General features: G+C 57.0%; 2 protein-coding genes across 2 annotated transcripts in view; both read right to left on the bottom strand.

Moving 5' to 3' along the window:
• SLC22A31 (solute carrier family 22 member 31) overlaps window positions 1–430 on the bottom strand; it is a 3595-nt gene extending 3165 nt beyond the window's left edge. Inside the window, exon 1 of the mRNA XM_042885912.1 lies at window positions 274–430. Coding sequence (XP_042741846.1) covers window positions 274–312 — 39 coding nt within the window. The 5' untranslated portion in view covers window positions 313–430. The remainder of the gene's footprint in view (window positions 1–273) is intronic.
• A 731-nt stretch (window positions 431–1161) lies between these two features.
• Window positions 1162–26548, bottom strand: part of ANKRD11 (ankyrin repeat domain 11) — an 80120-nt gene continuing 54733 nt past the window's right edge. Inside the window, exons 3-13 of the mRNA XM_042885849.1 lie at window positions 25272–25416; window positions 21072–21210; window positions 14522–14692; window positions 13767–13970; window positions 12612–12754; window positions 12022–12169; window positions 4818–11527; window positions 3921–4019; window positions 3674–3817; window positions 3192–3284; window positions 1162–2186 (exon numbers count right to left, since the gene is read on the bottom strand). Coding sequence (XP_042741783.1) covers window positions 2001–2186; window positions 3192–3284; window positions 3674–3817; window positions 3921–4019; window positions 4818–11527; window positions 12022–12169; window positions 12612–12754; window positions 13767–13970; window positions 14522–14692; window positions 21072–21210; window positions 25272–25358 — 8124 coding nt within the window. The 5' untranslated portion in view covers window positions 25359–25416 and the 3' untranslated portion in view covers window positions 1162–2000. The remainder of the gene's footprint in view (window positions 2187–3191; window positions 3285–3673; window positions 3818–3920; window positions 4020–4817; window positions 11528–12021; window positions 12170–12611; window positions 12755–13766; window positions 13971–14521; window positions 14693–21071; window positions 21211–25271; window positions 25417–26548) is intronic.

The following is a 26548-nucleotide window of genomic DNA, read 5'->3' as shown; positions in this document are numbered from 1 at the left end:
GCAACCCTACAACCCTCCGCCACCCCCAGCTCCTCCAGGTACTCCAGGCTCCTATCCCAGACCCCCCAGACTCTTCCACACCTTCCCACGCTCGGATCCCCGCCATCCCCAAAACTTACAGACACCCTTACACCCTCTTAACCCCCTCCCCAACCCCAGAGTCCCCCCAGATCCTCCCGAACCCCCCTCAAACTCAGCGGCCCCGATAAACCCAAACCCGGGCACATTCCCAAATCCCCTCAACCCTCCCCTTCCTCCGGCTTCCCCGCAGACCTCCGTGACCAGATTGGAACGCAGCCCGGCGGCGGGCATCGCGTAGTGCCACCCTCGGGTGCACGGCCCGGTGCCGTTGGGCGGAGCGGCGGTTCCGCGGTACCGGTACAGCTGACACGGGCTCCATCCGGAGCGCAGTCGCGGCACGGCGGCGCGGAGCAGAGCGGGCCCCGCCAGGCGGCGCAGCGGCGGCGGCAGCAGCGCGGGGTCGGGGCGGCAGCGGTGAGGAGGTTCGACTCCCAGCGCCCAGCCCAGCGCCCAGCCCAGGGCCAAAGCCGCGCACGGAGCCCACCCCCCTGCCGCCCTCCGGCCCCGCGGCCGCCCGCCGCTGCCGCCGCCCCCACCCCCAGGTCCCGGTCCCGACGCCGCCGCCATCCGTTCGGCCCCCGCAGGTGAGAGCGGGGACCGCCCGCTGTGCCCACCCCTGGGCCGGGCTCTGCTCCACCGCCCGCCCCCGAAGGACAGAAGTTCGGTTCGGGGCGTTTGCAGCCGCGCGATGTCCCGGGGGGGGGGGGGGGCCGGACGGGGGGGGGGGGGGGGGGGGGGGGGGGGGGGGGGGGGGAGGGGGGGGGAGCAGAAAAACAGCGAAGGGGGAACGGTGAAGCGGGGAGCAAAGTAAGGAGGGGGAAAAGGGAGAAAAGGGAAAGTTCTGTATCCGCGCTGGGGCGCTGAGCCCCGCGATGCCCACAGCTCCGGGATCGGGGGCTGAACGGTGGGAGGGGGGCGAAGCAGCAGCAAGGCCGCCGCGGGGCTCAGGATGTGAATAACAAGGAGGAGAGGAGCGCATCCGGGACCGGCAGGCGCACGTCGTGCCGGGGGGGCACAGCAAGGGGCTCCGTGGGGCTCAGCTGCTCCCTTGGCAGCGCTGCCGGACCGCAGAGATGAAGGTAATTTTAATTAATTTATTTATTTCTTTACACATAACTGAAAGTGATGTTACAGTACATAAGTTATTTACAACTGTGCAGTAATGTGTTGCAAAATAAATTATCTAGAAGGCAGCAAAAGTACATTGTTAATGTATATAAAAACTGTACAGCATTTATGGGATACAATTTTTCTTTATATGAGTATTGGCTCTGTAGTGTTTTTCAAGTTATGTTCTCAGAAAGAGAAACGAAATGCCCAAGATTAAAGGAAAAAAAAAATATATATATATATATAAACCACATGGATTTGACTCCATTAAAAACACAGTTGGCAAAGTCCTTTCTCTGCGTTCCCGCTGCCCATCGCCGGGCTCTGCTGGGCTCTGCTGGGCTCCGTGCCCGCGCCGCAGTGCTGCCCGTGGGCACCGCTGTCCTTTGTCCCCGGTTGGGTCTCCTCGTGTTCTTTCGACTCAGTCTTTTTTGGAGACACCCCCGGGATGGAAGAGAAAATCGCCCCCTGCCCCCCCGTGGTCTCCTCTCCGTGCGCAGAGCGCCGCCCTGTGCCAGGCAGCAGCTCCTGCAGCTCCGCCCGCTGCTGCCGCCCGCCGCCGGGCACGGAGGGGCCGCGCCGTCAGTCCGGCACCGAGGGCCGCGCTGTGAAGAAAGTGCAATGTTGTGTTTCGTTTCCGATCGGTTTGTTGTTTGTCTGTTTTGCTGTATTTCTGCCGATAGCTGCTTCCTCCTCCTCTGACCAAGGGATTCATCAGCAAGCGGGAAGGGTGAATGTGAGCGCGACCGCCCGACCTCGGAGGGCTCCGTCCGTGCCAGTGTTCAGTGACGTCTCCCGGTGCAGAACTGTCATGCCGGCAACAGCACAAAGTCATCGTTCACGTCGACCATCGGCACGTAGAAGGAGGGCACCTCGTTGACGCAGAGGGATTTGTGGCCTGCGGGGTCCAACTCCTGCACCTTCAGCTGCCACTCCATCCTCTGCACCGCGTTCAGCGCGGCGGCCTCGTGCTGCTGCCGCATCAGCAGGCACGTCTGCAGGAAAAGGGGACAGAGGGGTGGTGAGGGCTGGGGGGGGGGGGGGGCGCTGCACCCCTTGGGAAGGACAGGGATGCTCCTGTGGAGCCCCCACCACAGAACGGATCCCTCCCGTGCTCCTCCTGCACGCTGTTAAGGGCGCTGCAGCGCGGCACCGAGCGCCCGCCCGGCCTGGAGGCGACGCAGAGCTCAGGGCGCTCTCTGTCACCACAAGCCAACAGCAGCTCAGGGGAGCCTGCAGGGGCAGGGCTACAGCCTGGAGCAGTGATTGAGCAGCCGGTGGGAAGGCAGGGCCAGCCCAGGGGAGCTCAGGTGCAAGCAATGAACCTGAGTGATGGAGGGGCTGGAGCCAGGATCCTCCCCCTCCGAGACCTCATTTAAGGGCTGGCAGTGGAGGTGAGGGTATCTCTTGCTGTCTACCTGAGGCCTTCCAAAGGTAAGCAGCTCTTTTCTTTCATTTCTGCCTCTGTGGCTGCTGTATTTAGGCTTATTCTCATTTGCTGCAGACAAAGACTGTACCACCCTGCTATTATCTTCCTATTACAGAGCCTCACAGGGTTGGAAGGGACCTCAAGGATCATGAATCTCCAACCCTCCACAGCCTGGGAGGTGCAGTAGCTTTGGAAGCCATGAGCACTCAGAGCTCTGAACCCATGGTGTCAGTAACAGGGCTGACAGGGTGCTGCTCCCTACGCAGAGCTGCCACCTCTCTGTCACCAATGGATCAACATCTCCCCCAGGGCCCCGCAGAGCACTCTTAACCCTGCCCAATTCCCAGTTTGCTGCAGTCAGCCAAGAGCAACCGTGGCAGTGAGTAGAACAGGAGGCTTAGGTTGACAACGCAGCAGCAGCCAGACGGGCAGCCCCAAGCAGAACGTGTCCCCATCCCCTGGTTCTGGCCCAGCAACCCCCACGCCTCGCTGCAGAGCTTCTGGAAGCCACAGGAATGCAGCTCCCAAAGCTGTGCCCCATGGTGCCCGGCGCTGCACCCACAGCCCTCACCTTCATCCGGTCGTACTTGTCGTCCACGTCTTGCAGCCAGGAGATGAACTGCCGTGCATTGAAGCGGTCCCTGACCGACTTGTTTTCGTCTCCCTGAGCAAAAAGGAATGACGTGGGAGATGGGTTATTTGCTCTCAGCACTCCAAGGTCCAACAGGCCGTGCTCAGACCCCTCTTACAGCACTCGCTCGCTGCGGTCAGAGCTGGGGGACGTGGGAGCACAGCCTGACAGGCAGACACTGCCTGCTGTGTGGTGGGTGCAGGAGATACATCAGAGCTCCCAAACCCGGCACAGTTCCCTCTGAGCAGAGGAAGGGATCCCACGTCCTGTGTGCTGGAAGCAGCCCGGATGCTTTCCCAGCCAGCGTTCAGATTACTTTAATGGTTCTCTCCCTGTAACTCAACCCAGATAAACCCATTTGCTTGGGGTCTTGCCACAGCTCCCCAGGGACAGCCCTGTGCCGGCAGGCAGGCACTACTGACCTGATTTTCTAGAGGCATGTTGTAGACCTCGGAGTCCAGCAGCATGGTGCAGGCACTGAAGGGCACAGCCTGGTTGGCAATAGTCCGTGCTGCCCGACAGTGCACCCTCAAGATTTCCTGCTCGCAGGAGACAATGAGCTTCTCCTGGGAGAGAGCAAACACAGCAGTGAGCACGGCAACCTCAGTTTCCCTCAGCAAAGGGAATTCAGGGCTCTGTCCCCAGCAAGAGCTGCTGGTGCTGCCTTACCCGCTCGATGCTGTGCTGGAGCCGCAGCTTCCCCCGCACGGCCTCCTGCTGCTTGAACAGCTCCTTCAGGGGCTCTGCCAGCGATGGCGGTGGGGCGATCTGTGGGGCACAATGGGGCAGTTAGGAAACGCTGCTTTGGTCAGGCAGCAGCACGGGCTGCCCAGGGAGCTGCAGGAGTCACCACCGCTGGAGGAGCCAAGAACTGCAGGGCTGTGGCACTCAGGCTCTGAACTGCTGCAGGAAGGAGCAGGCAGGTGTGGGCTCAGCTACGCCCATGGCAGTGCTGGCAGGCAAACAGGGTGTGAGCTCATCAGACCAGCACTGATGCATGGGCTGCGTCGTATGGGCAGCAGAAATAGCCAGAGTACCTGACCCTGTCTGCAGCAGGGAGGGAGGCAGTTGCACTGACCTCCTCCTGCAGGATCCTGGAGCTGCTGCCTGCAGCGCCAACAAGCAGAGCACGTTTGTGCAGAGCAGCCGAGGCAGATCCCACGTGCTGTCAGCAGGTGAAACAGCAGCGCTCAGTGGACAAAGGCAGCAGCTATCCTGCACTCTCCGAGGTTCATTACTGCATTGCCTTTAAAAGCCATCTTGCCTTCTGGCCTCAAATCCTGTGCATTCACACCACCCTCCTCTAAAACCTGAACAAATCTCAGGCTCTTAAGCACAGCCTAAGGTCTCTGCAAAAGCACATCTCAGAGGATGCATTTACCATGCAGCCCCTGCTCCTCAAGGCTTCACTCTGTCACTGTGAGAACTGTCTAGAAGTACAGGAAAGGCACCGCTGGGCACCATGGAAGTGCTCTGGGTGTGCTGGGGGACAACGTGGCTGTGTTGGCAGACAGGGCAGAGCCTCAGCGCTGCGTTTTACACTGCAGGCAAAGAGAGGGGACTCACCACGGGGATGTGGAGCTTGCTCAGAGGTTTGCCGTCCAGCAGGTAGGAGCCCGTGTAGGTGACGTACTCGGCGTAGCACTGCGGAGCCTGGGGAGTGATGTAGCAGAGGATTTTCCGCTTCTCTTCGATCTTTTTCCTGATCTGGAGGTACTCGAAGTAGGGGTTGGATCTGTCGCTGTGGTACGGTTCGATGTCGTCCAGTTTGATGGCGTCCACGATAGCTGCCAGGGTCTGCTGGATCATCTCACGGGTCTGCTGGGTGGACGTGTTGATCTGCTGCTGCAGCTGCTGGTTGGAGCGCTGGAAGCGGCGCTTCCGTGGGTGCTGCGCCTGGGAATCGTCCTCCTCGGTCACTCGGCCCTTGGTGCGGGTGGTGGGCGCGGGGACGGCAGGAAATTCCTTCTCGGCAGCCGCGGCGTTCTGCTTGTTTTGGTTGGCGAGCATCTGCGCCCGGTTCCTGGTAATCCGCTGAGGAATCTCTTCTATTTTGGGGGGTTTGGGAGCTTCTGCTACTGGTTTCTGCACTGGCTCAACGACTTCTGCCTGAGCCGGAGGGGCCTCGGGCTGTGAGGCAGGGCCCTGGCTCCCGGTGCGCCCCGTGGTGCTCTCAGGGCCAGCGCTGCCCTCGGTGGGGGCTGCAGGAGGACTGGAGCTGCCCTCCGCCACTGCAGCGGAGGCGGCCGGCTCGTCGTGTGCACCCTCCACCTCTTTGCCCTCAGCCTGGGCAGGCTCTGACGGGGCAGCTGGGAGCACCTGCGCCTCTGCCTCCTCCCCTCCTTTCTCCTCTGCCCCACTCGCTGCTTCCGAGGTGGCTTCTGGCGCAGCCCCGTCAGGTTTCTGCTCCTCAGCTGGTGGCTCAGTGTCTGTGGGTGGGACGGGTGCTGCTGGGACAGCTGCAGGCTCCTCTGCCTCTCCGCTGGCTGTGGCAGCCGTGCCGGCCTTTGTGCTCCCAGCACTCACCTCTGGAGCTGCAGCCGTGCCCTCCTCGGCCGGCTCTGCCTCGGCCACCTCCGCCTCAGCCACGTCCTTGGGCTGCAGCGGGAGCTCAGGCAGCGAGAAGGGGCCGAGGTCCAGCTCATCCTCAGTGGTGGTGAAGGGGTCTGGCCACGTCACCGCCTCCTCGCCGTTTGCCGGCGCCGTGCCGCTGTTTTCCAAATAGGTGTTTTCTGGCACGCTGACCACCTCTGCCTCAGGTTCTGCTGGGGCGCAGGGGGCTTCCGCAGGGATCTCGGGTGCCTCCTCAGGAAGGGGCTTGCAGCCGGTGAAAAACGTGTCCAGCCTCGTGGGGGACATGTATGGTGCCTGCTCCTCAGCATTCGCCATTTCTCCTGGTACCGCCTCCTCAGCGTCTTCCTTGACTTCATCCAGCCCCGGCTCTGACACGGACAGAGGGTACGAGATGGGGGAAACGGGGTAGGAAGCATCTGTGGGGATGAAGGCGACCGGCGTAGGATGGATGGGCTCCAGGGAGCAGAGCGCAGGCTTTGGGGACTCGGCAAACTGCTGGGGTGATTTCATCAGGAGCTCAGGGCCCATGGACCAGCCGACAGAGTGCTCGCCCGCGTTTGCCATCAGGCTGGGAGGGATTGCCGTGTCGGGGTTCCGGGCAGGAGGGGTGTCCCAGTCCATGCTGGTCTGTTCTGGCATTGCCGAACCAAAATTATTCTCTTCGATAGGTGGCAGGTAGGTGGGCTCTGGGGGCATGATGGAGGCGGTGGCTTGCTGCTCCTCCGTGGTGTCCAGCGGCATGCCCAGGTCAGGGGGAAGAGCACTTTCTACCGAGGGAGCCAGAAGCTCATCTCTGTGCGAAGGGGAGGACTTTGCTTGTAAACCAGAAAAGACACTTTCAGGTGACTGCGAGACCCCGCTGACCGCCGCTGGTGGGCAGTGCAGGGCTTCCACCTTGGGCGAAGAAACCCCATAGTCCGGAGAGTAATAGCCAGGAGACAGACACTGGAACTTCTCGGCGGGAACAGAAGGAAGGGGAACCTTCTCCTCCATTAAATGCTGCACCGGAGAGTCGTAATTTGAGGTCGCCGGGACACTTTGCTGTCTGAAGAACTTATCTCCGACACTGAACTCTTCCTCGGGCGCCCTTCTGATGTCGACAGAGATGGAGCGGTACAGGTTGGAGGAGGGGATGGTCCGAGTTGGGGTCTGAGCCGGGTTCTCAGGGAGGGCCCCCGCAACGTTGGCATACCTGTCAAAGAAGGACGGCGAGCAGGCGTTCATGGACATGGTGGATATGGGCAGCGAGTGCTGCGAGTCCGCGCACTCGAACATCAGGTCGGTGTAATCCTCGTTGCTGCACGAGGGCGTGCGCGGGGTCTGCATCACCTCCTCGTAGCTGGGGCACGACACGACGGACGCCGGGGTGGGGACGCCCGTGGGCCGGTTCTGGTCTGGCCTCGGGGACGCCGGGAGGATCTCCTTCAGCTGCGGGCCCGTGATCCAGTCCTTGGAGTCCGCCCCAGTGCTGGGCTGCGCCTTGTTCTCCGGCGACAGGATGGGCGTCAGCGGGCCCAGCTCTTTGAGCTTCTTGTCCTTGAGCTGCGTGTCCAGCGCCAACGGCTTCTTTGCTGTCAGATCCAGACTCCTCTTGCGGACATCTTCAGAGCTCTTAATTTTGTCCTTCAGCTTGGGGTCTCCGGACCTGTGCCTCATTTTCTCCATTTGTTTCATTCTCTCCTTGTGCCGTTTGTGCCGCTCCTCGATCTCCAGGTCTTTCTGGCTCAGCATCCTCTCGAAGCTGGTCATCATCAGATCTCCGTCCCCCAGCAGCTTCTCCCTCGGCCTGGCATCCTTCTTGCCGCTGTCTTTGGAAAGGGTTATTTTTTCGTTGCCGTTGCTTATTTTTATTGACTCTGATTTGTCTTTCTCTTGGTTCTCCTTGAGCTTCTCTTTCAGTTTGGTCTCACCAAATTTGAGGTTTTCCTCCTTCGATTTATCCTTGAAGGCGGTAACTTGAGGACTGTCCTTGTCCTTAAGTGCTGACTTTGGTTCATCTTTGTGATGTTTGAAGAAACCATCTGCATGTTTGTCTCTGTGCTTTTCCTTTTCCTCCTTCCACTTTTCCTTGTGTTTATCTCGCTTCTTTTTCTCTTTAGCAGTGCTGATGGCGCTGGAACCGTAAGTCTTGTCTTTTTCCGCCTTCTTTGACAGCTCTCTTTCAGAATCATTTTTATCTTTCTTCTCAGAAAATAAGTAATCAATGCTTTTCTCTGGTTCCTCATCAGGCTCTGCCTTCATGCCGTAGGAAGCGCTGAAAGCCTCCCCATCCACAGAGAAATCCTTTTCGTAATGAGTGGAATCCTTTCTGCTGCTGGAGTCCTTGAACTCGTCTGCTTTCTCCTTCTTCTCGGTCTTCTCCTTCTTCGCCTTTTCCTTCTCGTGACTCTTTTTTGAGGAGGATGAGGAATGTCTGTGCCGCTCCTTCTCCTTCAGTTTGTCCTGCAGGCAGGGCAGTGGCAGGGAGTCCTTGAACTTTTCTTCGGAGGCGTCTGCAAGAGAGAGATTCGAAGACTCGAAGAGGCTGCTGAGCCCTGGGTCCTGCCCTCTGTCCGTGAAGCTGTCGGAGGAGATCTCGCTGATTTTGTCGTTGGAGTCATCTCTGTAGTCATTGAGAGCCTCCTCCTCCAGCTTCTCCAGCAGGCTCTTCTCCGGCTCTCCTCCTTTCGAAGACTTTTTCTCTTTGGAATGCTCCTTATCCAGCTTCTCCTTGTGCTTGTTTTTCACCTTCTCGTCGCCGGCGTGCTTCTTGTCAGCCTTTTCCGGCAGCTTCTGCTTGTTCTTCTTCTCCTGATTGGAATCGATGGACGTTCTGTCTTTCCTGTCTTTGTACTTCTCCGAAGAATCCTTGTCTTTCTTCTCCTTGTGTTTTTCGAAGGAGTTCTTCTCCTTCTTCTCTTTGCCCCCTTCCGATGTTCCCTTGTCCTTTTTCTTCTCCTTGGACTCCTTGTCCTTCAGTTTCTCCCCGCAGTGCTGCCGCTCGGAGGAGTGCTTGCGGTGTTTGTCGGCGTACAGCTCCTTCTCACCCTCGTCCTTCTCCTGCAGGCTGTCCAGGCGGTGCATCTCGCTCCCCACCGATTCGCCCACCTTGAACCCCGTCAAGCTGTAATCGTCCCTCTCGTCTTCGCTCTCATCGGTGAAGATGTCCGCGATGCTGTACCAGCTCTTCTCCTTGCCCTTCTTCTCATCCTTCTTCTCAGAGAAGTCTTCTCGGTCCGTGGAAAAGCTTTTCTCCTTCTTCTCTTTCACTTGGTCGAAGGAACTTTTCCTCTCTTTGTCTTTGCTGTGTAGATCTTTGTATTTCTCCTTGCTTTCCTTCTTCTCTTTGAAGCTCTTTTCCAGCTCTTTGTCTTTTGGCATTTTCTCTGGAGCCGCTTTCTCGCTTTTCTCCTTGTCGCCCTCTTTGGATTTTTCCTTGTACTTTTCTGGCTTCGCTTTCTCTTTTTTTTCCTTCTCAGAAGCATCCTTCTTCTCCTTGTCCTTCCCGGAGTGGTGCCTCTCCCAGCTCTCCAGGGCTTTGCCGCTGAACTCGGCGTCAGGCTTCTCCTTGAAGAACGCCTCGCAGCCGAACTCCTTGAAGTCGTCCCGGTACGGCTCCTCCTGCTTCGTCTTGCTCTCCTTTCGGTCTTTAGAGCCATCAGAGGAATCCTTCCTGTCTTTGTTGGTTTCGCCCGTCTCTTTCTCTTTCTTCTCCTTAACGCCCTCTGCAGAATCCTTCCTCTTCTTATCTTTTTCAGGCAAATAACCAGGAGCAGCTTTGTGCCTGTCACTTTGGTCCTTTTTCTTCTCTGAGCTCTTGTCCACGTAGTCTCTCTCTTTCTTCTTTAAGAAAGAGTCCTTTTCGCTACGTTTCTCGCTGTACTCTTTCTTCTCTTTCGTCTTGTTTTCCTTTTTCTTGTCTTTAATTTCCTCTTTCACTGGCTCTATGATTAGCTTTGCCACAGTGTCGTTTTTAATCTCCCTGAAATCTGTTACCGGAGAATCCCAGCTATCCTCGCCTTTGAAATCGAAGGACGAATCAGAAGACAGGTCTGAGAACCACCTCTCCTGCTGATCATCCGAAAGGCTGAACTTGGTGTCCTCGCTTTCGGGAAACTGGGCTTTGTTATTGAACTCATCGAACCCAGACTCCTCCCTGTACATTTTGTCTTTTTTGCACTTTTCCTTCTCCTCCTTGAAGGATTTTTCTTTCTCAAGCTTAGCAGCTTTCTCCTCCTTCAGTTCGTTCTTCTTTTCGGATTTGGACTGCTTGTCTTTCGACTTCTTCTTCCTCTCCTCCTTATGTATTCTCGGCTTCTCCTCTTTGGGAGACTTCTCCTTCACAGGTTTCTCTTTTTCCGATTTACTCAATCCTTCCCTGAAGGATTTGCTCAGGTCTTTACTGCCATCTTTGACTTTCCTTAATGATTTCTCCTCTTTAGAGGATTTTCCAGTCTCATCTTTAAACAACCAGTCCTTCTCCTCCGCTTTACCTTTGGGGAGCTTGTCTTCCTTCTTACAGTGTTCTCGCTCGTGCTTTAACACTTTCAACTTGTTTTCGACTGGATTTTCTGTCTCTACTATCAAGCCTTTCTCAGGCTTTTGCTTAGAGTCCTCAAACTCAAAAGAAAAAGTTTTGATTATTTTAATGTCTTGGCTGATGGGACACTGCCCCTTGTCCTTGTTTTTATGTTTATGCTTCGTTTTATGCTTTTTAACCACCTTCCCCTCCTTGTCCAGCTTCGGGATCGCTCCGTCCACGTTGCTATGGAATGAATTCTTTTTCTCAGGAACAGTACTGTGGGAGGTGTTTTTCTTTTTGTGCTCTGGTTTCTTCCTGACTGGCTTTAGCGACTCCAGGCTCGACTCCTCAGACGAGTAGTCCGACTCGCTCGTCAGCCTCGTCCTCGTGGAGTCCGACAAGGAGCTGACATCTGACCAAGCTGGAGAAGATATGGTTTTCCAATTGTCCGTCCTCCAGTGCTTGGAGTGCTGTTCTGTAAGGTTAGCATTGTGTTTCTGGGATCCTAAGCTCCCATGAGAAGAGGTCGATGAGGCAGACAGAGAGTTAAACAAGGAGGATTCCTTTAGCACTAGCCTGGAGTCCTTTACACAGCTAGAGCTCTGCAGAGAGTCTCTGTCATCCTCCTCACTCTCCACGTTTTCGCTCTCTGATTCAGAGGAACAAAATTTGTCATTTTTTTTGCCAAACCGAACCTCTTTGCTTTTCGTCTCCTTCTTCCGCTTCTTTTTTACTTTGCTTTTCTCCTTCGGTGCCTTGGTGCTGGCAGGCTCCCGGATCTTGCTGCTGGGCAATATTGAGTGGGTCGAAAGGCGCAGCTTCTCGCCTGTCCCCACAGCGACGCCGGTCTCCTCCTCGTCCGAGCTGTCCGACAGGATGCGGTGGGCAGCTTTCTTTGGTGTAATTGTGTTATTTTTAGTATAAGTTTTCACTTCCATTTTGGGTATGGAAATGAAACTGTTGGCTTTAGTCTCTTTCCTGTAATCCTTTTTCAGCAAATGTTTGTCGTCGACTGGTGGGACCCGGTCCTGTTCATCATCCTCATCGAATTCATACTCATCCTTTACTGGGGTGATGGTTTTGGGGGGCTCCTGGGCCTTGGGCTTGTGCTTCAGGCCCTTCTCAAACTCTGAGTCTGTGTTATTGCCATCAACGGAACTGGAGGGCGCAAAGGAAGGGGCATCTTCCTCTTCTGAGGTCTCTGCAGAGAGAACAACAAGTTAAGGCCTGTGAAGAGGATTATGACTGCACACAGTGCAGGCCAACACCCCCCGTGGGACGGGAACCTCTCCTCCACTTAGTGCTAATGAAACCTGCAGCACTTCCCACCTGGCCCAGCCATGACAGCAGCACACAGCCTGGAAACGTCCACCATCCTCCTGTCTAGGCATGGGCTGGGACATCACCCACATCTTAATGTCAGATATCCATTTATCTGCAAATGAACTCCAATCCTGTATCTTAATTACACCAGGCAAGCTATCTCAGTGCGGGCTTCCAGGGCAAACGGCCACTGCTCCTGGAGCTCAAGGCTGCACTCATCTGAGCTGGGCTTATGGCTACAGAAGGACTCCGGACTGCAGCAGCAGCATGTGGGCACTCTGACGAGTCTGACCTTGCTGTTCTCCTAACAACTCTGTGCTCACAGACAGCTGTAGGCCACAAACACCACCACATGCACAAAACTGGCCTCACCTGTTGAGCTCTCTTCGCTGGAGGGGTACGTCGTCTTCCCCAGGAGCAGATTCACCATGGTGGGAGAATTGGCTACTTTTAACGGCGTCTCTCCCTTCCTGTTGCTTTGATGAGGGTTCCCTCCATAATGCAACAACAATTTCACCACCTGAAAACAGAAATCAAGACTTTAAATGTTTATAGAGATTTTTTTTTTCTGTATGCTTTTGATATAAAACAGAATGGGGGTGCATCTTCAAGCAGGAGAGCAGCCTGTTGCCAGGGATAAACCTGTGGCACTAACAGATATCGGTAAGAAAGGAGACAAAACCCAGCAACACAGATGAACTTGGGCAAGGAAGGAAGGAGCAGAACGAGATGCAAGGCCACGCTCTCTCCTCCTGTTCCAGAAAGGATGAGCTTTCCTCCTACACAAGAAAAGCCCCACAGAATGGCGCAGGGAGCTCCCACCTGCTATGTAGCTATCAGCAGCAAATGATAACAGAATACCCAGAATCTTCGTGTCTGCGCAGCTGGCTGCTTGAAAGGACTGAAGGAAAAAAAAAAAGTCATTAAAAAAAAATAATCCATGAAGACCAGCAAAAACCAACCTTGAAGTGCCCGTTGTTTGCTGCATCGTGCAGGGGGGTGTCGTCGTCCAACCCCTTGGTGTTGACTTCGGCGCCTGCAGCAAGCAGCTGCTTTGCAACATCGTAGTAACCCCGGTTGCACGCCTCGTGCAATGCTGTCCAGCCTGCAAGCAAACACACCTTCAGAACCAGGCATCACATTCATGGGGCTGGAAGCAGTAAGGAGGAACTCCTGTCTGCCTCTGCTGCCTGTGCCACAAAGCCCGGTGGGACAGCCGGCCCTGCGCCAGGACCCGCAGCTCTGCCCCACAACTGCAGCCCTGCAGGAGCCTCTGCAGCCCCACCTCTCCTCAGCTGCACACAGATCGTGTGATGGAAACAGTAAAGACTCAGCAAAACCAGTGGTGAAATTTGGGGTATGGAATTAGGAAACTTTATGCTCTAAGGCATGGCTTAAGTCCTTTTCCTTTCCAGCTTGAGCAACAGGCCTGCCACACAGAGCAGTGCACTGAGCTGCAGATACTCCCCCAGAACATCCTCTGCACAGACCTCACAGACATAATTTGTCCTCTCCAAGCAAGCAGCCCTGCACTGCAAAACAGAGCCCGATCTGAGATACACCAAACAGCACATCTCCCCAGTAACGGCGGCCCCAGTTCTCAAACAAACCTCTGCAGAGCACAGAACGAAGCATTTTATCATGTTCAAACAAGCTATTTTTAAGCAGGCGCTGTTTTGAAGTCTCCTGGCTCCGGGTGTTTTGCTGATAGCGCCGTGGGAGATCGCTGCAGTACCTTCCCTGCTGAGTGAGAGGGGCACCTGTGACCAGAATTAATCACCACAGAGCTTCAGTCTCACACTGATGTTCATCACACGGGCGGAGGAACGTGCACCGCTATTTATAATCGTGCAAAGAGAACAGAAAGAGTGAAGCTGCAGGGGCAGCTGGGCACCCCGTGTTCAGCACGTGCACCCCGGGATGCTGGCAGCATCGGCCATACTGGCGTGACGATTCCACAACATCTTTTCTAACCAAAATCCTTATTCTGTAATTATTTTGGGATTGTCTCCCCTTGACCTGCAGCAAACCCTCAACACGAGGGAAAGGCTTTCTCTGGCAGCAGCCATTCTCCGGGTGGAAAACCCAACGCAGCTCCTGCTGCCAGGGCTGCTCACCTGCAAAGTCCTTCACGTTGACGTCAGCGCCCTCGATGATGAGCTCCTTGATGCGCCGCGCGTCCCCGCGGATGGCAGCTCGGTGCAGCCGAGTCTCCCCTCGCTCGTTTCTCTTATTTACTTTATCTTTGGTTTTGGAGGCAGAGTTAGGAGTTCCCTTCTGACAAACTGTGGACTGAGAGGGATGCTTTGGTGTTGTGTCAACTGCAGGGAGGAGAGAAGCACGGTCACCAACGGCCGTTCATGGGAAGACCCAAACCCTTAGAGGGAGCTGTTGCACCGCTTTTCATCTCTCCACCCAAACGCTCCCCACAGGCACTGAGTTAACTGCTGCAAGGACGGAGGAAAGCCTGTGTGTGCAGCACAGGCAGCACTTGCAGGCTGCCACAGCCGCTGCAGATAATCACGCTCCTTGCATGTGCAGATCCTCACCCCAAAACCTCCCTTCCTGAGGAAGTGCCTTTTCTACCAAGTGCACGTGAGCTCCGGCAGCCCTGGAGGGCAGCATTTCCTGGGGCAGCAGCTGAATGCTCTCAGCAATGCACGGCTCTCTGCTGTTTCCCAGTAAGAGCCACCTGGGCTGCTGGACTAGGGTTACAAACCACAGAGTCGCTGGCTAAGGCTGCAACACCTGTGTGTGGGATGCAAGGTATGCACAGACAGCACAACGCCTGCACAGACCCCACAGTAGGTGGGGAATGTATGCAGCAGCTGGCTGTGAGCTTCACCCACACAAACCACGCTCCTGAGCTTACCTGGGCTGTTTGCAGACTCTTCTGCTGTCATCTGCATGAGCAGAGCAACTTGCTGGCGCTCGGAGAGCGGGTAGCCTGCCCGGATTCCTGAAAGGCCCATCCCAAACAGCAAGCCAGGCTTCCTCGTGGCGGGCTCCTTTTTAATCCTCTTCCGCTCTGGACCCTGCTTTTCTGTGACACAAAGCACAACCAGTGAGTGAGTGCTGCTGTACTGCAAGCCATGTTCCTTCCCGAGCAGGGTGCCAGCAGTGCTCTGCATCCCTGATGGTGTCTGATGCAGGTGCTGGCACCTGGCTCATGTCACCCTCCTGCTGCCCACGATGGGATGGGATGGAACAGGACAGACCCAGCACCACCAGTGCTGCCATGCTAGACATTCCATCTAGCTCCTAGCAGCCTCCATTTCATGCCACAGCGCTTCAGGGACTGCCTGCAGCCTTCCACTGCCACAGAGCAGCCTGAACTGGAGGCACTAACAGGATCAACACGAATGCTGCAGAGGTGCAGGGTGACAGCTGGGCAGCGCCGCCGTCTCACCCCAGCTCACCAAACCACACAGAGCTCGGCCTGCTGCACCACCCCACTGCTGCACCACGGCAAGAAGCCTGATCACAGCTTTCTGAAGTGTTTTTCCCATTTTCTCTTTGTAAATATCACTCCCTGCCCCAGGCAAGGAGAGCTGGCAGCCCCTCCCCTGATGCTGGTGCTCTTGCAGCCACCCGTGCCCCACTGCAGGGATGAAGCCAAAGCTTGCAGCTCTCACTTGAGGAAACCAAAGTTCAATTTCCTTTCATGCAGCCAGCCAAGCAGGAGGCAGAACACGGATCTGCAGAGCAGCAAGGAGACTCCTTGCCAAGCAGCCTTGCTGCGTTCCTCCTACCAGGCAACTGTCCTAACCCTGCAAAAAGCGTAAGGAGACACGGTGTGGAAAACCCAACGCTGCTCCCACCCACCTCTGAGTGCTGGCACAGCATGCCTGCAGCCTGGCTGACTGATGGGTCCTGCTGTGGACAGAGGGATGGTGACAGAGGTTATCAAATGCAGGAGAGCAGTCCCTGCTCCTGACACGGCACGGGGAGGAGGCCCAAGGCAGGGCAATGCACCACCACGAGGCCCCGGTCCCATGGGGTTATGCTCACATTTCACCTCCCTCCTACATGGAGGTTGCACACCCTGCAGACAGCAGCCCAGGACCCCACATCTGTGCTATTTCTCAATGGCAGGTGACAAAATATTGGCAATATCCTTGTTTTCACTGCGACACATCTCCTTGCAAACGTTCCACCTTACACCTGAGCAGAACACACACATCTCTGACGGGCTCTGAGAGCCCTACCTTCCTCCCCCGGGCTATGAATCAGTAACAAGTAACGTTTCTTTCCTGTTTTTTCTCTTCCTCGCTCCTTCTGGCACACACGGAGCACAGAGGTGAGCCCTGCCTCACTGCGCCCAGCCCCGGGGGCCCAGCCCCGCTCCTCTGCTCCCCACTGGGGCTGCAAAGTGTGACGTGAGCCCAGAAATCCCAAACCCACACTGTGCTCTCTCCAGACGAAGCCTCAGCACTGCACCCGCTGCCACCTGAGCACTAAGGGGGCAGTGCTTTGGGCAGCATTCCTTAAGGCACCTGGCTGCCGCAGGCTGTCAGCGCGAGCCTGCGATCTGCAAAAATTCATTATCAAGTTCAACACCAAACCCCTAAACTCCTATTCATTCCGCAGTTGGAGGTTTCTCCTCCTCCATAGAACATTTAGCATCAAAAAGCATGTGATCGACACGATAAAAATAACCCGGGCAGCGCGTGCTGTGCAGCACTCACTGGCACCAGGCTGCCTGCAGGACGTGGGCTCCCCGCCCCACAGCCACAACCTCTTCCATGGCAGCCTGGAAAGCTTTGCTCAGAGCACTGCTGTTGCAGGTTCAGGAGGGGAAGCTGCACGCAGAGCTTGGCTCCAGGTTCCAAACGTCCCATGCATGATGTTTAAGGTCCCTTCCAACCCAACCACGCTGCGATTCTGAGCTCAGCACAGGCAGAAGTGAATGCTGGGGGAACCTTTCGGGTTCAGGTGGGTTGGTCAGGGAGCAGCTCCCTGCTCCCACGTGCCCTGTAATGCAGGCAGTGTCTGCCCAGCCGGCTCTGACATGACAGCACAGGCTTACAAGGTGGTACCCTGAGGAAAAATACCATTCCCAAAGCTGCAGCTCATGCTGAGCAGCTCAGCAACCAGCACCGCTCTCGGGTCGGGCGTTCCGGGTTTATTCACCGTGCAGGCACGCAAACAGAAGATCAATAGGAATAAATTAGAATGGCACAGACAGCAATGGAGACTGCATTGCACCCCGAGAGACTGCACAAGCTCTGCTTTCCCAGTCCCCAGCTTGGCATGCGTAAGTGTGACTCATCCCTGCTGCAGCACTTGGAGGGCGCACGGCGAGGGCAGCCTGGAGCCCAGCACTGAGGGCAGGGCAGGAGGGCAGTGGGTGGGCATGGAGCGTGCAGCTGCAGCAGGGAGAAGAGCAGAGTTTGCAGCAGGGAGCGTGCAGCCTGCAGCAGGGAGCAAGGCACGGTTTGCAGCACTGAGCTGGCGTGTGTGCTGCAGCAGCTGCAGGGTGAGCACATGGTGGTGCTGCCCGCATGCAGCCAAAGGGAGAGCAGGAGGACAGAGGGGTGAAGCGGAGCTGACACCCTGAGCCCTGCAACCCCAGCATCGCCAGAAGCAGGATTCAGCTGGGAGAGGCTCAGTGCCATGCCCCAGGTTGCCAGCAGCCCAAGCAGCACGGCTTCCCTGAGCTGTGCTCGCTGGACAGACAGCACAACCATAAAGGTGTCAGTGTGCCTATGCAGAGCAGCCATTGACTATCCAGCTGCTGCGGGGGAAACCCCGGCGTTCAACCAGAAGCCCATCTCTGTGATAAATACAGACAACTCCAGGAGAGACCCATTTTCAGGGCCCAACTTCTCATTTCCCACGGGGCCCTAAAAAGGAGGAAGAGGAGGAAGAGGAGATGGAGAAGGAAGAGGAGGAGGAGGAGGAAGGCCCCCCCCAGCAGCCGGGGGCAGGAGACTCCACAGACAGCGCCGATAAAAGCTCTTCTATGAAAGAAAAAGCCATCATTGATGATGCTTGGCAGAGCCACGGTGTGCTGTGGCCGCTCCCCTGCATGCTAAGGAGGGCTGGGGGGGCAGGGGGTGGCTGCCCCACACACACACACATACACACACCTTCTGCACTGCTCCCAGCTGGCTGCTGCACGCAGGGAGCTCCAAGGGCCATGTGAAGGCTGCTGCTGCTTGCAGCCCATCCGCACTGAGCAGCGCTATGGAGCGGAGCAGCTCTGACACACACACTCCTCCCCGGTTGCTAGGTGAGAACGGCTTCTCAACTATTTTAGTAAAAAAGAAAAGGGCTGAAATCATCCAACCAATGCGAGCCTCAGCGTGGCACAGCCCCCGAGTCCCAGCTTCACACACCTGAGTGGAGCCACGCAGAAGGAACGAGCGCGTTCACAGGCGCTGCTCTGGACGCAGCAGTGCCTCCCTCCTCACACTGCCACCCCCACGCCGTGACCAAGGGGCCGCGCAGAGCAGAGCTGGGCTGTGCTGTGGGGAGGGAAGGGCTGGGCCGGCTCTGACTCATCGCATCGCTGACCTCGGATCGGCGTCACGCTGCAGGCTGAGCCCGGAGCCGAGCCGCACATGGAATGCTGCTGGAGCACAGCGGCCCGCAGCTCTGACACCACGGGACGCTGCTCCCCATCCCATGCCCTGACCCATGCCAAGCCCCCACTGCTGTGCGGGGGACATTTGGTTCGGCTTGCATGGCTGTAACAACACAGAAACACTGAGTGCTGCTGAGAAATCTCATGATCCAAAGCCACAGTGCTACCAAACACGTGGCATCAACCCAGCGCTTCCAGCCAGGGCTGCACGCAGCCACAGCTCCTGCCGGGAGCAGTAATGCAGAAACAACACCCTGCTCGCACCCCACAGCCCTCCTGCCCACCAGAAGCCCTCCTCAGAAGGCTTCAGAATTACAATTCCCCTGGTACTCAGGAAGCAGTTGCTTCTGAAGCACTGCTGCTGAGGTCAGTGCACCTGCAGTCCCTCCTGACACAGAGCAGCACACGCTGCACCAATGTATGGCTACAACATGGGCACAAGCACAGGCCAGCTCCCACACCTGCAATTTTAAGAGTCAGTTTATTGAAGCTGGGGTATCAGCTAGCAACAGCAGGGTTTAGGCATGATCTGGACAAACCATCTCCTCTTTTCCATACTCCCATCCTGCAAATGTGCATAACCTGTCCAGAGATGCTGCTCAAGCCCTGAAGCTGCAGTGAGGCTGAAGGGCCACAGGCAGCAGCCAGCAGTGACTCCATTAGGGCAGAGCTGCCTCAGTGTGCTCCTCTTCCTTCAAAGCATGGGAGGAGGCTGTGCCCGGAGCCACCAGCACCTGCTGGCAACAGGGAACCAGCCCTGGTCCAGTCCTGCCACTCCCACGAGCTCTGCAAGTGCCCTGGAGATGCCCATCGAGTCCTGCCTCTCGCTGGGGATGACAGAAAGCCACAAAACAACACTCCTCCCTGCAGGGAGCTGCGGGATCTCAAACAGCAGCCTGAAATAAAGCTGAAGAAGCCATTCCCAGCAAGACCAATGTGCTGCATTCTGTATGCCGGGCTGCACCCCTCGAGCCTGGAGCTTCCCAGCAGGGCCACCCCTTCCCCTACAGTGTGCTTCTTCATGTTACCATTTGCTGCGCTGTTTTAATGCCAAAGTTCCCTCCAGCAGGGCGCCCAGCAAGGAGCTGCAGGCAGCCCAGGGTTGCTGGGGAAGGAGCTGGCAGTGCCGGCTGCCAGGCAGCACGTAGGATCCCGGGCGTGGGAGCTGCAGCAGGGGGGAGAAGGAAGGGAGGAGAAGTGGAGGCACAGGGATGCTGCTGGGTCTGTATCAGACACAGTTCGGAGGCTCAGAAAGGTATGCTGTTTTTTTTCCCCCAGCACCTGAGATCCAGGATTTTTGCACTAGAAACAATCTGGAAGGAATCATTTGTACGTGTTTTAGGACTGGGTTAGCGTGGAATCACTTCCCTGCTTGCAGCTCGTGCAGCTTGCTCAGGGCAAGGCATCGCCTCGCGGCACAGCTCGACAAGGCTCCATGCTGCTGTCTGAACATGGAAAGATGGAAAACATCCCACTACAGGCACAAAGTGACCTCTCCCAGCTCCCAAGTCTCCCAGCTGCATTTCACGTGGCCATGGATCACCCCAGCAAAGCTGTCCTCAGACAAACACGGACGCCCGCGTGCGGCGCTCCAGGAAGCGCGGCTGCATGGAATAAATCACTGAGGTCAGCCCTGGGTCTGGCACAGCACGCACGGGTGTTGCAATCCCACTGCTGAATCCCAAGGCTGGGAAGGGAAGCGAAAAGCACCCAGATGGGGTGGCTGGGAGCGCCGCAGCCCGCAGCTCGGGTCTGCATGCAGTTGAGAGGCACGGCTAAATGGGAGCTGTGGGCAACGCTGTTACATGTGCACAGCTCTGGGGGATCCCATCAGCCTCCCCAGGTACTTCTGTGCACCTACAGGCCCAGCTGTACTCCAGCAGAGGAAGGGTTGTGGCCAGTGGCTGATGTGACCCCGTGCTGCAAAGTGGCACTGGGCCGTCCCTGCCCACCTGCTCTGTTTGAATTGCTTTTTTCTCCACGCCACCAGCAGCATCTGTGACATTTCTGCATCCACAAGGAGACTCAAAGCTCTGAGTCACTGCTGTCAGGGCTGGCCCAGCCTGGCCAGCACACCTCTGCTACCCAAGGGCACCCCAGCCCCAGGCACAGCCCACAGGGTGGCCGTCCTTTACCCACACACACTGGGTACTTTCAGTCAGGAATCAGTTCGGCAAGGAGAAGATAACAGTGAAGTGCCCAGCACAAAGAAACGCACCGAGGCCGCGGACAGCACAGGGCAGACACCACACACAGCCCCACTACAAGGCTAAGGGGAAGCAGTCTTATTTCTCCTGCATTTCACGTCTTTTTGCCATTTTTAGGAGTATTCTGATCTTTGAGTCCAACTTCTACAATTCCATGATTCTCTCTCCTCACAGCTTGTGACCCTGACTCTGAAACTGCTCCTGAGCACAGACTTCCAAGAAATGCACCAAAAAGATCAACGTGACCACAGCCACCCCATCACACCCCCTCCATCTCCAGGTGTTGGACAGCCTTTCCTCTCTGCTTACAAAGGCAGCAATGAGCTCAGGAGCAGCACGCTGGCACAGGGAACTTGCTGGGGACACGCTGCTCAGCTGCAGGCAAAGCAGCAAAGCAGTGCAAGCTGTGTGCGCATCGATCAGAAATGATTTCTCTGTTTTAGAACAACACCAGAAGTCAAAAGCCCCAAACTAACGCAACGTGGTGAGAGAGGGCTAACACACACATCCGTACAGACACAGGTGCAACACATCTGCTTTAGGAGGGCGCATGCAATCTGAGTTTTAGAGAGCTTTGTCCTCTCCGAGGGCGCTCCTGTTTGCACCGTGCAGTCTGAACCCCATACCTGTATCCGAGTCCTTCTGATCTCCATTTGTTCCAACAGTGAAAGGTAACTTCCTCTTGGTAGCCCTCTCTTTCACCTCTTTGCCGCCATCGCTCCGGTCCAACTTGGGAGTTTTGGTTAGAGAAACTTTATCTTTATCCTGGGAAGAGAAAGGAGAGCATGGGTTAGCAGCCGTCCCCTTACCAGCCCAGCACCTGTGTGTGCCTGGAGCTGCTGCCACAGCCGTGCCCCACGCTCCTGAAGCAGAGCCCAGCTGTGCACAGCAGGCACGGGGTCAGAGTGCTGCACAGAAGGATTGCTGCGGGCTCTGCAGGAAAAAGCACTTTGACAGAGAGGGCAGCACAGGCTGAAGGATTTAGCTGCTTAATTCTAAGCTGCTTCCTACCGGGATTTTAAGAGGAAAAGCGACCTTAAGCATAAATCCAATCTGTTGCACGAGAGCGCAGGAGGTGACGCTGGGGCTGCTCAGCACGGGCAGTGGGAGGGCTGTGACACTGCGAGGAGGGCGATGGCACAAAGCACGGAGGCAGGCGAGGTTTTTCACACCAATAGTGAAAGCTGGTACAGAACTGAAACCCCGGGCGTCCCGCGCAGACCGAAGTCACACACCTGTAGGTTTTATGTTACAGAAACCACGCAGCTTCAAGCAGGCAGGGCCGCAGGGCAGCTCCGGCCGCCTGTTCCTCCCGGTTCCACACAGGCTCTGCCAGTGACACCCGGCCCCGACCTTTCTGCTTGGCGTCCCCACCCGCCACTGAAGTACAAAGGAGCCCTGTGCAGCAGGAGGCCAGGATGCAGTCCAGCCCCTGGCACCCTGCGGTGGGATTTCCTCGACTGCAGCGCTCCTTCCAGCCGTCAGCCCAGGGGAGAGCTCCAGCAGAGCCCGGCCGTGCTGCGTGCACCGAGGACGGCCCTTCGTTTGTGGGCTTCAAAGCAAGCGCAGCTGGAGCTGGGCTCTGCTGCCAGCACCCGGCCGGGGAGCAGCAGCACCCAGCCCTGCTCTGCCAGCGGGCCGCAGCAGCTCCTGCCAAACACCCGCCCTGAACTCCCTCCATTTTGGGTTTTGATGCGAGAGGCTGGGCCTGCAGGACCCTATGCTCGCCCTCGTGGTACAGCAAGATTATTTAAAGGTCCGTGTTAGGGGAGAGGAAGACGGGGGAATGAGGCACATCGTGTTCCCAGGCACAGAGGGAAGCTCAGCGCGGGCGCTGGGCAGACTGGGCAGCTCCACCCGTGCTCAGAGCTGCCGATCCGGAGCCCAACCTGAGGATGAGGGATGTATTGGAGCAAGGAGCCACGCTCTGCTCCCCAGGAAGGCAGCGAGCTCTGAGGCAGCCTGCAGGCGCTGCAGCCAAACCACCGCAGAGAAGTTAGAGCATAACTTTCCTGGAAATACCGTCCGCTTTCAGATTCTTATTTTAAGCTTTCCTTCTGTGAATTGTTCCAATATTGTAATGACAAACGTTGTCCTTTCTTTGAGTAAAGTTTTCGCTTTCAGGTCATCTTGTGTCTGTTAAGCTGGACCCATCCGAGCAGCGCATGACTCGGGTTCTGCAGAAGGAAGGACCCAACCGGATCGGAGCAGCACAGAAAGCAGCACTGAGGACCTGTGTGCTGCACGGGCTGCTGGCGCTGAGCACAGCTCTGCAACGGGGGCAAAGTCCCTCTCTGGGTGCTGCTGGAAATCACTTGGGCAAAGGGCAGGCTGCAGAGCACGACTTCAGGAAACCCCCCTGCTGTCACGTTACGCTCTTAGTAAGATTTACTAGATGAGTAAGCAGGGCCACCTCAAGTCACCCTTACCCCAGGGGAAGGCTGCAGCACCAGCAGCTCCCAGCCATGGTGCTCTCAGCACGGCGCCCCAGCAGCAGGACCATGCCTGGTGCACACTGAGCCCAGCAGCAGCCGTGCCAGCTCCTCTTTGCACAAACACCTCTGAGCAGCGAGACAGGCAGTGACAGCAATCTGCTCGGGTCCCTTAGGACGCAGACAAACAAACACCACTTTTTACCTTCGTGCAGAACTCAGCTAGGCCAGCTTGCTATCCAAACGTTGGTTCTCACAGCAAAAATAAAATGCATTCTCTCAGAGTTCTGCAAGGCAGAGCCATGCACAGCCCCATGCAAATGGAGCTGCACCTCCAGCAGTTTGCAGCCCCCTCCCCTGTGCCCAGCAGCTGGCAGTGCCCACACGGCCCCGTGCTGCTCCCACTGCAACACCAGCAGAACCTGACTCACATCCCGGCCTCTTATGCAAAGCCCTGCGTGGAAATCCCCAAAGCCCTTTGTTCTCCAAAACATGTTGGAAGTGTTTCAGGTTGCAATGCTCGTAAAAAACAAGCTGCAGTGAGCAAGCAGGGGAGCTGGCAGCCTGCGCTGTGCACGAGGAGGGGCAGGGCTGAACCTCCACAAGGCTGATTGAGGGTGGGGGAAACAATCCCCGGCACCATCCCAAGCCTTGGGGCCCTCGGGGTGTCCCCAGACCCAGGGTACCAGGCACCACGTGTGGAGTTCACACCAGACTGAACGTGTCCTCATGGGCTGCGACAAAACATTCAAAGCACAGAGGGAGACAGCTGGGGTTGTGCTACCACGTGGAGCACCATGGGGCTGCCCGACCCCGAGCAGCATCACCTGCAGCACAGACAGGTGGGACAGCCTCCCTGGGCTGAACCTGGGAGGAGGAAGGAAAGCCCCGAGCCAAGGCTAAACCCTGTCCTGCTCCACGTTGTGTGATCACCGTTCAGCCAAGCATCTCCCACTGACACAGAACCTGTGAGCCGCAGCTCACAGCGAGCCGTGCAGGACGTGGCCGCAGTGGGAAGCGGCTCCAGCGGGGCTCTCCTTCTTGCTGCTGCTCTGGGCTGGGCCTCAGCTGTGAGCACACAGCCGTGGGGCAGCGCAGAGCCGCGGAATTCCTCTTATAAGGCGTGCATAGCTGTGCACAGCCCTCGGGCCGGGCTGTAGCCAGCAGCACAGGGCAGCAGCAGCCCTTATAAGGCCCCGCACCGGGATCAGGCCCCAGGATCAGGCCCCAGCTCCCCCCGGGGCCTCCGGAGCCTTCACACAGCCGCAGCCCATGCTGGCCGTGGGCAGGAAGCAGGGCTCGCCCTCACCCCTCCACCCCCCTGGTTTAGCAGCACAGTCATGTGTGGGGTGAGGAGTCCTGCACCATGCTGCTGCTGGGCTGCGGAACAGCAGCACAGCAAGGAATGGCTGACAGCCCCCAGACTGCGAGCCCAGCGATGGCCAGGGTAAATGAGGGGAGTGGGAACCCCGCAGGGTGGCTCTGCAACGGACCCAAACTCACGGATAGGGGAACCAGGCTGATGCTGCCAGTGCCACAACCACACTTCTGTTGGGGATTTCTCCTCTGGTTGTTTGTTTGTTTGCCTCCTTTTGTCAATAACGTGGCAGCGTGGTGGAATGAGAGCACAAGACACAGTGACAAGGCACTGCCCAGGGAAGGCCGGGGTGAAGGGGGGGGCAAAGGAACGTGGAAGTGGGCTGTGTTTGTTTCCATTGCAGAATACAACAGAGGAGAGGGTCAGTTTTTATTTAAAGGTAACACCTGAACGCAGCTCTCTGCACTGGAAGCTACACTGGGAATGCCAGGAAAAGCTGAAAGGGAGGAGGCACAGTGCAAGTCTGGAACAAATGAGCATCTGGGTGTGGGAAAGCAGGGGAAAAGCATGTACTCACTTACCCTTCTGCTCAGATTTTATTGTTACAACCTCATCTCAGGCCCAGTCAGGCCCTTAAATAAACCCCAACAGCTATTGTGTAGAGCAGCTGCTGGCCAGGCTGCACTCAGCACCCAGACCTTGTGCTGGCAGCTGGAGGGGGAAAGAGGAGGAGGAAGACCCCTCTCTCGCACAGCACTCACAAGACCACAGTGCTGCTTGGCCCTTCCACGCTCAGCAGAGCTCCTCACACAGTCCCAGTCCTACTGGAAGTCTCCCCACGCACTCCCATTGCTCACCAACACAGGTCTGGGCGGGTGCAGCACTTCCCAGGCAGCGCTACAGCTGCTGAGAAAGCAGAGGGGACCTCACCTGCAGGCAGAGTGCCAGCAAGCAGGTTTGGTTTGGGAGGAACAGCCCTGGGCAAGGCACTGACATGAGAAATGGTGTCACAGCTCAGAGATGGCAGGCACAAGGGGCAGCGTTCCCAAAGGAAAGCAACAAACAAACCACGCTACCTTTTTCCCCGTTTGTTTCTCCACCATGTCGTTGCTGAGAGAGAAATCTTCTGGCTGTGGTGTTTTAGAACACCCACCCTTGGGCATCGTTCTGCCTTCCTTACTTGATCTTCATTTATGCTGCCATCGCCTCATCATCAACCGTCTGTTAGAGAGAGGAAAAGAGAAGTCAGGCGTGGCAAAAGGATGGATTCACTGGGGATACAGGGATAAACCTTCGTGGGGGATAAAGCACGTGGAACCTCCCAGGGCAGCAGCAGCAAGCTGGGACCTGCCCTGCAAACACGACACGGGAGCCTGCAACAGAGCGTGAGCCCGGACAGAGCAACCTCCTCTGCCCCAAAGCCTCAGGACCTCCCAAACCTCGCTTCTGGAACCTGGGGAGGAGGGCAGAGCCATGCACACAGTGAGCACTGCAGGGCTCTCCCCAGGCTCCCCTCGCTGCAGCAGGGCTGTGTGCCTCGGCCGGGGACGGCGAACCGGGGAATAACAAAGCGCTGCCTGCTCTGCCATGGGTTGCCTGGTTACAGGGCTGAAAAGGCAGCTGACATCTGAAATACGGCGAGGCATGAGCTGGAACGGGGATCAGAAAGGCGGGCTGCAGCCAAGGCTGGCGAGGCCTTTTTAGGTGAACAAAAATATCTCCTCTCTGGAGACCAGAGGCTAAAAAGCATCTGTGCAGCAGCAGTGCTCCGAGCAGCGACCCGTAACTCCTGCAGCAAAGGTTTCCCTGCTCTTACGCTGAAGCAGGCAGAACAGCGACCATTTGCAAACTCGTTCCCCAGCTAATTACCACCTGACGACGCTACACACTGCTCCCATTAACTTCTCCTAACAGCAGCCGGGTTTCTGCACGGCTACAATTGCAGGAAATGGTCCAGGAACAAAGTCACGCAGAGCTGCATCACAAGACTGGGAATCCTGTGGGCGGGGAGAGAGAAGGAAAACAGAGAGAGTGCAGCGGGCGCGGAGCCGCAGCCTGCAGCACTGCCTGCAGCCCCCTGTCCTGCAGAGGGAACCCTGGCCCTGGGCACCCCAGGGATGGGGGTGGGCAGGAGGACGGGGTGTGGTGTTCTAGAAGGACCTTAGGAACACCATCGTTCATTTCTGTGCTTCACTTAGGCTTCTCAGGGCCCTTGGGGTCGGTCTGCGGGTTGGTTTTGTCTTTAAGGAACTTCAGAAGCCATGTGCAGGCCCCCTCCCAGCCCCGCAGCAGCAGCCGTGGAGCAGAGGCAGTGTGAGGACAGACCAGAGCCGTGACGCCCTTCTCCTCCTCC

This window comes from Lagopus leucura, unplaced genomic scaffold, assembly GCF_019238085.1.
Source record: "Lagopus leucura isolate 7727_CA_CO unplaced genomic scaffold, USGS_WTPT01 Super-Scaffold_100053, whole genome shotgun sequence".
NCBI classification, from domain to species: Eukaryota; Metazoa; Chordata; class Aves; order Galliformes; family Phasianidae; genus Lagopus; species Lagopus leucura.
Note: the sequence above shows the minus strand (reverse complement) of the source record. Positions and strands in the feature narration are given on the sequence as shown.